Source organism: Quercus suber, unplaced genomic scaffold (genome assembly GCF_002906115.3).
Source record: "Quercus suber isolate HL8 unplaced genomic scaffold, Cork oak 2.0 scaffold_216, whole genome shotgun sequence".
In the NCBI taxonomy this organism is placed as follows: Eukaryota; Viridiplantae; Streptophyta; class Magnoliopsida; order Fagales; family Fagaceae; genus Quercus; species Quercus suber.
Genome location: NW_027069674.1, coordinates 189,040 through 201,338, shown reverse-complemented (window position 1 = coordinate 201,338; position 12,299 = coordinate 189,040). Strand labels below are relative to the sequence as shown.

The window sequence follows — 12,299 nt, the reverse complement described above, 5'->3', positions numbered from 1 at the left end:
TAGCTTTATCGTTGTAAAATGAGGTATGAACATATTATGATACATCATTATACACTTGATAGAAATTTTGTTTTTAATTTTTACATGGCAAATTTTTTGTTAATGACTCAAATTTAGCAACAGTTTAAGTTGGGCTGATCAGGCCTCTACCTATTTTGTAGACCATTTGAAACCTTCGTATGGTCCTAATTTCCTTTTGTAATATTTAAAAAAAAAAATATCAAGGAAAACTTTATGGACATATTATCCATTTTCACACCCAAATCCCACAGCATACTAGTATCAGCTTGTGATTGGTGCACCCAAATCCATTTTTTGACCAAGTTCCGTGATTGTCCCATGCCATGTATTAGTGTTGTAATCTAATCATAAGTTAACAACCTAGCAAGTTGTGAAAATGTGCAAACTTGGGTGTGTCCGTATGCGGAAGTTTTTCCGTATGATTGGGTTGGTTTTTCACAAGGAAAATGCTACAACTACAATATATTTTACAAACTACCGATGAGGTAAGTGATTATTAGGAAGTAAAAAAGTAATGTCAATGATGGGCCTAGATGAGAATCAGTAAAAATTTGTCACATTAATAATTTGTAACAATATTGTAAAAAAGCTTGTGTTTATAACATTACTCATTTCACAATATGGCTAATAAATAGATTTCAATTAAATAATGAAGGATCCAGTTAATTGGTGCCCTTAGGGCATTTGTTAATGAAAAATTTTATGAAAGTTTTAATACTACTTTGACGGGAAATATAAAATATAAAATGCTATAAAAAAAATTAGTTTTTTTTTTTCCTTTTCTCATAACAAATTTCTAAAATATTTTCTAAACCAATGCACTTAGGACATCCGTTAACTTTTCCCAATAAATACCTTAGTGAAGACTAATGGTGGGTCACTAATTGGTACGCTATTTTTAGATTATAATTCATTCATAAGTGTGTGTAATAAGATTAATCTACTGCGGTGGGTTCCAGTTAGTTCAATTGGTAAAATCTTTGATGGTTGAATAAGAGATCTGGGGTTCAATTCCTGCTTACACCAAAAACTGATTAGTATCTTGGTTAATAATAAAAAATTATCATCAGGAGCGGACGCTATAGGTTAAAACTCTCTAAAAAAAAAAAGAATTATCTACTACGGTTGTTTAATTCATTTCAGCTTGTTTCATCCTAGAGGACGTGTCAATAACCTCTTAACTTGAAAATTTCATTAAGGGTGCACAAATCTTTTGAAAAAATGACCTAGTCAGCATCTAAATATTTGTCAGTACCTTTAAGCAACTTTTTGGTAAAAATACTAATTATTATTTACTCATTTGAAAACAAGTTAATTAATAATATGTTTCTCAAAAAAAAAAAAGTTACTTAATTATATTAGTTAATTATTTGATGTATAATTAATTTCTAATTTCTTTTACAATTGGAATTATCATAAGAAACTTGTCAATGTTTTTAAAATTGTGTTTACTATATTATTGTTAGGCATAAATGAATGTCGATATGAAATTTGAGAAAATTATTAGATTCTTTCTTCCAAATAAACATTCTTTGTTATAAGGAAAACTCCATTTATTGATGCTAATGGCTGCCCTTGTCCATTGTTTAAATGATAAAAGGATTTTTTTTTTTTTTTTTATGAACATATATTAGGGAAACTTCTAATATTGACTAGTTTGAAAAGCCAACCATGTTAAGTTCATATAAGAATAAAAAGATATAATAAATGCTGAGAAGAAGAAAATGTTAATGAAGAAATAATTTCACAAGATGATGAAGATTATTATAACATTGACTCTCTTTTATTTTTTTGAGGGAAAATTATAACATTGATTTTGATGAAATTGATTAGACAAGATGATGAATAAGATGAAAAAGAACCATTATTTTGGTTCATTGTTATGTTTTATTACTTTTAAGTTTAATCAATTTGAATATGTATGTCATAAACACATATTAATTTGATTTATTTAGTTAGTTTTATTAAATATTATTTTATTATATAAGTAAAAATTAAATCAATCTTAGTTAAATATATTTCAACATCACACTGAAAATAATTTTTATGTGTGTTTATAATATTTTATAAATTTTATTAGGTGTATACAGGTATTCAAATGGTTTGAAAACTCATCTTTTTCAAAGTTGCAGTCTACTTAATCCTGGCCAAAATGACCAAGTACTACTATTTGGCAAAATATGTAGGGATCTACTACTGTTTGCAAAATAATTAGGAATCTACTACTTTTTGAAATCTTGAGTTTCACAAACTTGAGTTTCATGAAAAATAGCCATCAATTTTTTATGTAACTCGAGTTCTAGGAACTTGAATTCCATAAAAAATAACATGACAAATTTGAAGGCTATTTTTTCAAAGTCTCAAGTTTCACAAACTTGAGATCCAAAAAATTGGTACATCTATATATATTTTCAAAAAAATGGTACACCCTTACTTATTTTGCCAAATAATATTATTTGGCCCTTTTGCCCTCGATCCTTTCATTCCTACATTTATCAACATACTATAACGACCATGAAAAGACAAAAACCCCATAAGCTAGGCACCCAGAAAGACAAAAACCCCATCAAGCTGATTAACAATTTAACAGGAAGACAAATGTAGTCACCATTCCCACATGGAAAATGGAGCTCATAGTCATAAGCGTTCATTTGGTTAAACATTGACAATTTGGCCAGTTCTTCTGTTATGGAGTGGTGCAGGATATAGCAGTTGTCCACGGAGAGGAGTATGTCTCTCAAAGCAGCCAAACGGCAACCACAGTGTTTCTTTCTCACACAGTCACACACACACTCTCTCTCTCTCTGCGATTTCTGTCCACATTCAAAGGTATCAAACACACACACACTCTCTCTCTCTCTCTCTCTAAATCATAACACACACACACACACACACATGTTTGGACTTTTGGCTTGACTCATCCTTTCGTGTATTGGAAGCATAATTAAAAGGAACCATGGTTGGAATGATATTCTGTTTTGATTTTTTTTATGAAAACCCGATACAGTGTACCACATATAATTGAATATTTTCATCCTCTCCTTCATTTTCTATCAGTTTTCTCGAGAATTAGACAAGGTGTTAGTATGTATAATTTGAGCTCGAATTTTATAGTAGTTTCTCTTTAATATCTTCATTTTGACAGCTGATTTAGGTTTGAATTTTTATTTTGCAATTATGGAATTCTTAATTTAGCTATAGATAAGCAAAAAGTGCTGAAACGCTGTTAATGAAACTCTGGGTTTTCATTTTCTAAGAGACCCCCAATGATCTTTTAATATCTAGGATTTAAAATCGTCCACCTTTCTCTTTAGCTTTCTAAGCAGCTAAAAAAATGGGTAACATGTAGAACTTAAGCTCAGAATAATATATGTATTAAGATATCCGGGTAACTCTACTGCAGAGTTCCTAAAATCTTATCCATTCATTTTTAAAGGAGTGGATTATATTTTACGATGTATCAACGTTTTATAAACTATTGACTATCACCATTTTGGTATCTATTTAAATTATTGATGATGTGTCATAAGCAATCCACTCATTCCAAAACAAATAGATAAGATTTTAGGAATTTCATGATGAAGTTAGCCTAAGAACTCTGGAGGATCTTAATTCTTTGGTATAATCAGTATGTTTGCTATAAGTGTTCATTAGTTTGAGTTTGAATTGTTAAACGAATAGAAACACGAATGCAAATCTTATTAATGGGTTTCAGATAATTCTGGTGAATTTGAATTTTCCACCTCTATAGCTAAGGACTAGGTTGACTTCTTGTTTATGGATTGGAAGCATAGCATAGGAAGGGACCTTTTCACTAGAATGATAGTCTCAATGTTTTAGGGGGAAGAAATGGGCACCCAAACACCTGCAAGCAGCAATTGTACAAGGACAAACTAGACACCAGCAATGGAGTGCTATTTTATTGATCTTTTGTTAGATCAAGTGCATAGGGGGAATAGGATGGGCCATACATTAAAAAAAAAAAAAGCTTGGACTGATATGCTGACCGTTCAATGCCATTTTGGATCCCCATATGATAAAAGGTCTTGAAAAGTCACTACACTAATTTGTGGACTCAATTCAATGATGTAAAGAGACTACTTGGTCAGAATGGATTTTCATGGGATGGTACTAAAAAAAGGGTGGTTGCCAGTCATCATGTTTGGGATGCTTACATCAAGGTGCTTTAGTTTTGTTAATGTTTTGATTTGATCTATACCTTTGGTGTCATAGTGAGTGGTGACTTGACATTATATACATGCAGGTTCACCCAGAGGCACAGTTCTATAGAAACAAAGCCTTGATGAACTTCAATGATTTGTGCTTGATATATGCACATACAACAGGAGATGGAATACAGCCTATCAAGTCATGATATAGACTTTGATGTTGACATTCAAGGAGTGAATACCGGTGTGTTTTTGTATCTTGTCTTGGATCAGTAGAAATGATGCATATGCCATTGGCATTGGATTGTATGCTATTGGGTTTTTTTTTTTTTTTTTTGCTTAAATTACCATTTTTCATTGTGATTGATTTGGTTATACTATCTAATTCTTTATTATTACTACTGTTTTATTCTAGAGAGTATGCATAAAACAAGAAAGTGACATAAGCAATAACCCCCTCCCCCTTTTCCTCACGAGTCTATCCAGAGATAGATGGGACTCTATGCCCCATAGAATTTAATAAATTTTGAAGTAAAAATGGCCTTTTACCTAATGATAAGACTTGTAGTTGCGTTGCTTTGCAAACCTTTTTGTATTATAGGAGAAATAAGCACCTTTATTTACATTCACATAAAAGAGAAAAAATGTTGCAGAGAAATGAGCACATCGTGCTTGGCTTTGTGAACACTTGATTGAACTGGCCTTGATGGTTTTTTTTTGGGAAGCGATTGTAATTAATTTCATATCTTACTTCATTTGGTAGCTAGGAACTAGATGCAGTAAGATTGATTGAAATTACATATGTTCTATGTTAGCTTATTGTAATGTGTATTTCAAGATAATCTGTTTTGAATGAATAAAAACTACTTTTACTGATTAGGTGTTGCAATGAATAGCCTTGTACCGACAAGTAAAGAGCATTCAAAAACAGATTGGACATGGACCGATATTTTGTCAAGCTTTTGCTGGACCAACTTAAAAAAGGCAATAAGATCTGTAATCCATTCAAGAAACAAGCATGGAATAATACCTATCAAAAAAAAAGAAAAAGAAACATGCATGGAATGATATGCTCACGTTATTCAATGGAAAATTTGGCTCTAAATATGAAAAGAGTTACTGTTTGTTTACTTGGTTATTGGTATTCATTTTTACTGTATTTTCATGCGTACAATTGCTGCTGTAGGCACACCCAGATGCACATTCGTATCATAGGAAGACCTTGCTAAACTATGGAGATTTGACTTGATATTTGGAAAGGCAATCACCAACAGACATTGCAGTCATTTATGGCAAGGGAGAAACTTTGAAGATGATATAATACTAATCAAGACGGGTGAGGTTCATTTCTTGAATGTATAGGAGGACCTTTATAGGGAACCTGTATTCTTGAGGACACTCCTCTTCAATTTATTAATATAGTCCTGTTTACTTATCGAAATAAAAATGCTGGTTTCGTCTTCATACATGTGACTTGGGATTTATTGATCGTCACAATTAGGACTTTGGTTAATATTAGGGTGTCCAGTAGGTCTTTAACCTTCACAAAATGGAATTTTATCAGATATATTTAATTACAGAGATTCGTATACTGTATGACAGTTTTTTTTTTTCTTGATGTTTGTTATCCTTAAATGGAAGTTCAATTTATAGGTTCTAGTTTTTTCATTACATGCCTGTAGGCATGCCCAATTCATTAAGATCCATGAGATTTTAATTCATTTTAATAATTTCTTTAAATTTTCTCTTAGGGTTGGGACAGATTTACTGGGCTGTGGTTATTGTTCTGTAGTCTGTACCCATCTTATTGCTATCTGATTATGTTGTTGAATTATATGAATTACTGTTTGTCAATCATGGCAAGTATATTGTGCTTCTAGCATAATTTATGTTTAAAAGTCTGAAATGTTTTGTTGAATGAAAAGTTATCTATTACCCTCATAAATCAGTAATTTTTACCTTTCTTGTAGCTGAAGAAAAGGAGGGTCGTACCTCTTCTGATAGCGAATGTCTAGGAACAAATTGGACATCAACAATGGATCGTTACCTCATTGAATTGTTATAAGATCAGGTGCTTAAAGGGAATAAAATTGGTCATGGATTTGTGTCTGAGTCATGGATTGAGATGGTTAGACTGTTCAATGCAAAATTTGGATCTCACCTTGACAAAGATGGTCTGAGGAATAGATACAAACATTTGAGGGGACAATATAATGATATAAAGGTTCTTCTTGACCAGAGTGGGTTTTCTTGGGATGAAACAGGAGAAATGGTAATTGCTGAGGATCATGTCTAGGATTCTTATACCAAGGTGAATTGCCATTTATTCTTTCTTGTGTCCTTTAGATATTTGTAGTTTTTTTTTTTATGTTGCTTATGTATAAAATATGCAGGTGCATCCTGATGCTTAGTCATATAGGAATAAATCTGTTCCCGGCTATCACAAATTATGTGTTATATATGGTGAAGAAATTTGTAATGGAAGATATAGCATTTCGACGTGCAATGCAGATCTTGACAGCGAAGACCCAGATTTGAGGATTGGAAGGTTTCTTGTTTCAGCTACAAGAGCTTCCCAAATAATTTAAGGAAGTTATTATCTGCTTATTTATTGTCTTATTTTCTTTGTTGTGTTCTTAACCTACTATATTAGTGAACTTCAGTGCATTATTTCCTTTTCTTTCATTGCTATCCTAATTCTGATGACATAGAACCCATACAATTATCATTCTAAATATTTCTACATGGTTTTTGACTGGCGTTGACGATGTTGATCTATCTAACTTTGGCTAAAACATGAGTGTTACCCCAGCGTTTAATTAAAAAAAAGAAGTAAAAGTTGTATCATTGAACTTATCATCTTTGGAATACATATTTCTTATTGCATTAATTAACAAAATCTCTGGTTTGTAATAGGGGATGATATCCATTACTATGCAAACAATGGTTGTTCGACAACAGATTGGACACCTTCAATGGACCGTCATCTCATAGATGTAATGCTAGAGGAAGTGCACAACAGCATAAGGGGAAGAAGACTGATTACACTTTCAACAATCAAGCATGGATAGATATGTTTATGTTGTTCAAGAAACGATTCTCATTACAACATGAACAAGATTTTCTGAAAAGTCATTATAGAAATTTGGAAAAGCTGTACTTTGATATGAAAAATCTTCTTAAACAGAGACGATTTTCATCGGATGAAACACAGCACTAGTCACAGCTTTTGATGATGTCTGGGATGCATATGTCAAGGTGCTTTGTCAACTTGTTGTGGTCTTAAATGTCTGTTCGAGTATACATAGCTATTGGCTAAGACTTTGTTTATGTAGGAACACCCAGATGCAAAACCATACTGAATCATGACAATGACAAAATTATAATGATTTGTGCTTGATTTATGGAAATCCAGCTTCTTATGAATGGTGTAATCAAGAGTGTCAAGATCAAGGATGTAATGGTGTTGGTGGGATTTTGGTTTGACAAGCTTATAAACGATCTCAGCATTTGATTTTTTTTTCCCCCCTCTTCAAGTACTTGGTCTTTAGTCAATGAGCAATTAGATATATGCGTTCAATGCGTCTAGATATATATTCCTGTGCTATTTCATAGATCATTGATTGCAAAAGCATTTTGTCATGAAGATGTGTTAAAATGCTTTCTTGAACCAATGGAAAACAACCGAAAGAAAACAAGTCCCTATTGCCTCTAATATGAAACATAGTGATCATTGAAGTCAAAAGAAGATTTTTGTTTTGTTTTGTTTTTTGTTTTTTCAAATTAGCAAATAAAGATTACTTTTCCCCATATTTATGTTCTTATAGAATTTTCTAAAGGTACCAGACTTAATAATAGCTATTACCGAGGAACTGATTGGACACCATTGATGGATTGATATTTTATTGATCTAATGTTAGAGCAAGTTTGCAATGGAAGTATGGTTGATCAAAAATTCAACAAGCTAGTTTGGACTGATATAATTGCAAATTTTAGTGCAGAATTTGGGTCTCAGCATGACAAAGATGTCCTAAAAAGTCATTTTATGAATTTGAGGAAGCGGTTCAATGATATGAAAACTCTTCTTGTCCAGAGTGGTTTTACTTGGAATGAAATACAACAAATGCTACGTGCTGAAGATGATGTTTGGGAATGCTTATGTTAAGGTGATATTTTCTTCTGAATTTCCATTACATAAATATTCTTTTGGGTCATGCTAACGAGTGCCCTTAGGGCACTGGTTAAGAATCCATTTTAAGAAAGTTTTGACATCACTTTTATGAGAAATGAAAAAAGCTGTCAAAACATTAATTTTTTTTTTCTTTTCCCATAAAAACTTTCTTTAACTGGATTCTTAACCAGTGCCCTAAGGGCACTCGTTAGCATTTTCCTATTCTTTTTGGTCCCAGCAACTAATGGATAGTTTTTGTAGTTACATCCTGATGCACGAACATACCGCAATAGAACTCTACCAAATTTCAAATATTTGTTTTTGATTTATGGAAATGACAACACTAAGCAAAGACAAAATTACTCTGGTCACCCTATGGATTCTGAGGACTATGAGCTGGAAGTAAATATTGGTCTCTCTCTCCCTCCCCTTTTGCAATATTACCTTTAGGTAGACAATATTGGTACAATCAGTTAAGGACTCCTCAGAAAATTCATATTAGAGGAGGACCATCTGAAAACTGGACTAGCATGTTTAATTTACAAGTGCAATAGTTGTCAATTTGCTAGTATAATTAACATAAATAATTTGTCAGTTTTTGTGTTGTTATAAGTATTAATTTATTGCTAACCATGCATTTAAAAAAAAAAAAATTATGCTAGTACAATATTTGCCTTAGATTTGCTGAAAGTTTGATGTAATAGAACTGAAATTTGCCCATTTCAAGTAATGTTTGAAGCTATTAATTTTGTTAAATGCCTCTAGAATAAATCCTCTCATGTAATGACAGTTATTTTTAAAGTTGTAGGTGAAGAGGATTACCAGTGCCCTGCTAATAAATGGCTTTGCTTTGGATGAAATTCGCCAAACAATGACAGCTAACGATGATGTTTGGGAAGCTTATATCAAGGTGTTATTTTTTCTCATTTGTAAATGATACAAACTCATGGGTAGAACTTATCTTTGAAAACTTGCTTGCAAGAGTATGGTGCCCAAGAACTTATAAACACATAATTAAGCTTATACTTAATCCATGTGGGATACTAGGATCATAACTGTAATGTTGCTAGGATAAAGGATTTCCTCCTTTTGTCTCTTTTGGTTTTCTCTAAGGCTCTGTTTGACAATTTCCTATCTTAAGCCTAATTTCTCCCCGACTTTGTCTCCAATATGGGGAGAAAACTCCCTCTTCACAAAAAGTGGGCCTAAGGAGAAAATAATTCTCCTCTATTTTCTATTCCTCCAACTAAACACACACACATAATTTTTTCCCCCCTTTTTCCATCCCTCTTGTTTTCACTCCAACCAAACGGACTCTAAAGAGCACTTAGCATGCCACAATATGGTAAACATGTGTGCGTGTGTGCACACACATTGTTTCTTTCTTTCCCCCTTGAGATGAAATGATTAATACAACTTCATGAAGTAAACTATATGTTGGTGCCTAATGTTGTAGGGTGCATAACATAATCTTATTGACAGTTGAACATTGAACTTTATAATTTTGAGCAGCTTTCATTTAAAAATGATATTTGCAGGAGCATCCAGATGCACTTACATACAGAGATAAGATCTTGGATGATTATTGTGATTTGTGCTTGATTTATGATAATGAAAGTCAGAATAGTAGATCAAGTTATTTCAAGTTTTCAACATAAAAATGGAGATCAACAATAACTCCCTGGTGATGGGGATTGGCAATATAATTGGAGATAGAGTTTGAATATCTTATCTAAGAAGAAAGCGAAAATCTGCTTCTTTGTCAACCTCATCATGTATCCAAAAAGTTCAGAGAACCATTAAGAAAGAGACACAAAAGGCGGTTAGAGGGGAAGCCATGTTTAGTAAAAACATATTTGGGTACTTTAGGAAGACAAAGACTACAGCTCAATAAAATGTATAGTTGCAGCACTTCAAACCGTTCCTAACATGGATGATGAGATCTTCTTGGAGGTTTGTGAACTTTTAGAAGATGAAAGAAAGGCTACGATGTTGGTGGCCATGGATGTCACAGTACGGAGGAAGTGGTTACTAAAAAAGCTTCAACGGTAGCATCTATTTTTCTTGTTAATGTCAGATATAATTTTGGTTTTTTAAAATTTTTTTTTTTTTTTTAATTTTGTGTGTTTGTGTGTGTGGATTTTTTCCAATGTAAATCAGATCTGATATTAATGTAAAGGCATTTTTCAATGCAATATCTGGTATGATTTCGTTGTTGAAATTGAAAAAAAAAAAAAAAGAAAAAAAAGAATTGAATTTGTTTTTGCTGGGCAGCCCTGCACATGATGATGGTTGATTGTTGCTGGATTTACGGTTGATTGCCTGGAATGTTGATGAAAAAAATTCTCAATCGATATTTGTCCCCCAAAAAAGAAAAAAGAGAAGTGCTACTTTTCACAATATTTTCACAACAAATCATAAGTGGTTAGTTATTATTGATTATAATTTGAATCTATTACTAAAATTATTTTTTTGCCTCACTAATAACAACATGTAACAACCAGCCACTTAAGATTTGTTATAAAAATATTGAGGACATAACATTTCTCAAAAAGAATAGATTGAACCTTGTGTGTTGCACGTCTTATATATATATATATATATATAGACTCATTACACTTGTTTTGCATGTGCAATAATGCTCTTTTTTATTTTTTATTTTAGGTTTAGTGGAAAAGAAATGCTATGTCTACAAGATTTTTACAACAAATTATTTTTAATTTATATTTTTCTTATAATTAGAGTTGTATATAATCTAATAAGGAAGGTCAATTATGTTTACCAAAAAAAAAAAAAGAAGGTTAATTTAGTTATTTTAATATATATTGTAGGGTCTCAATTTGTGGCTCAAGCCCAAAAGATGTGGATTATGAGCCCAAAGAGTCCAAAATAATGAATTTGTAGAGAGTGGGTGAAAGAGCTACGCTGAGTGATCTGAGTAAGGTCTCATGCAAACTACAAAGGATTAACAAGTGTAAAACACAGGTAAAGTTCAAGTAAATTGATGTCCGAAGAGATAGATTAGTGTTTGAAAGACCAATACAAATATCAGAGCTACAGTAACTCTTCTCTTTTCTCTCCCCTTCCTAATTTTCGATCCCCCTATTATGGGAGATCTTTTACATTTATATAGTTTTCTTTTAGACTATCTTGATCGTCCATTTGTCTTCATCTAAACGTTCACTTGAGTATACGTCCCATCAGATATCTTCGTCGGTTCTCCATGAGTGGCGGTAGTTGAGATTGCACTGTTCAGAGGTTTTCTCCACATTAATGTGGCCAGAAAAGTTGCTGCAGTGCATTAAATGCGGTGGTAGTAACTTTTCTTTTAGATATTTCTCCATTCTTATCATCTCCATACGTGCCCGAAGTTTATCCTTATCATTGGAATTGCTAGAAATATCACTCAAACCTCCCAGGTACTTGCTTGACCGATGCTCTTTATATCCGAGGAGAATACGCTCTTCAGACTGATGATGACCTTTTTAGACCATACTCCTTGATCATTTTCAGGTATCTCTCCGACATGGAATCCTTCTTAGTCATTTTCTTCTTTTCGGACACACCATAATCTTCAAATAGAGTCCTAGGCCCAATACGTAATGTTGGGATTTCACCTCCCCACATATATATATATATTTTTTTTTTTTTTGAATTTGTGCATATATTAATTGTAGGAAAAAAAATATTCTGAAAAACAACAATTTTTATGGTCGTTTGACGTGTAATGATATGGACTCAATGCTATTATGCCTTCATTGGTGTGGTTAAATTTTGAACTATGAATTAAAATTATGGTGGGAGTCTCAAATGTATTTTTTGACTCTCTCAATTTGAAATAAATTCATTTTGTCGTTTAGATTAAATATGACAAACTTAAAGGTAGCTGTGGTTGTATTAGTAGTTTTAAATATGCAGGTTTTTTTTTTTTTTTTTGG

At 32.4% G+C, this 12,299-nt stretch overlaps 1 protein-coding gene across 7 annotated transcripts; it reads left to right on the top strand.

Annotated features, from left to right (window-relative positions):
• Positions 1–2,588: 2,588 nt before the first annotated feature.
• Positions 2,589–10,556, top strand: LOC136070172 (uncharacterized protein At2g29880-like). 7 transcript variants are annotated; one of them, XM_065779720.1, is made up of 9 exons: positions 2,590–2,850; positions 3,862–4,202; positions 4,286–4,434; positions 5,377–5,526; positions 6,161–6,501; positions 7,107–7,448; positions 8,284–8,356; positions 9,170–9,271; positions 9,900–10,556. In XM_065779720.1, the coding sequence occupies exons 6-9, from the start codon at positions 7,423–7,425 to the stop codon at positions 10,017–10,019; spliced, it is 321 nt and encodes a 106-aa protein (XP_065635792.1). In that variant the 5' UTR covers positions 2,590–2,850; positions 3,862–4,202; positions 4,286–4,434; positions 5,377–5,526; positions 6,161–6,501; positions 7,107–7,422; the 3' UTR covers positions 10,020–10,556. The 7 variants fall into 7 exon arrangements, 3 of the variants coding, with proteins under 3 accessions (XP_065635793.1, XP_065635792.1, XP_065635791.1); XM_065779719.1 differs by having other exon boundaries at positions 6,584–7,448; XR_010631446.1 differs by having other exon boundaries at positions 2,591–2,850; positions 6,584–7,448; positions 9,164–9,271.
• Positions 10,557–12,299: the final 1,743 nt, after the last annotated feature.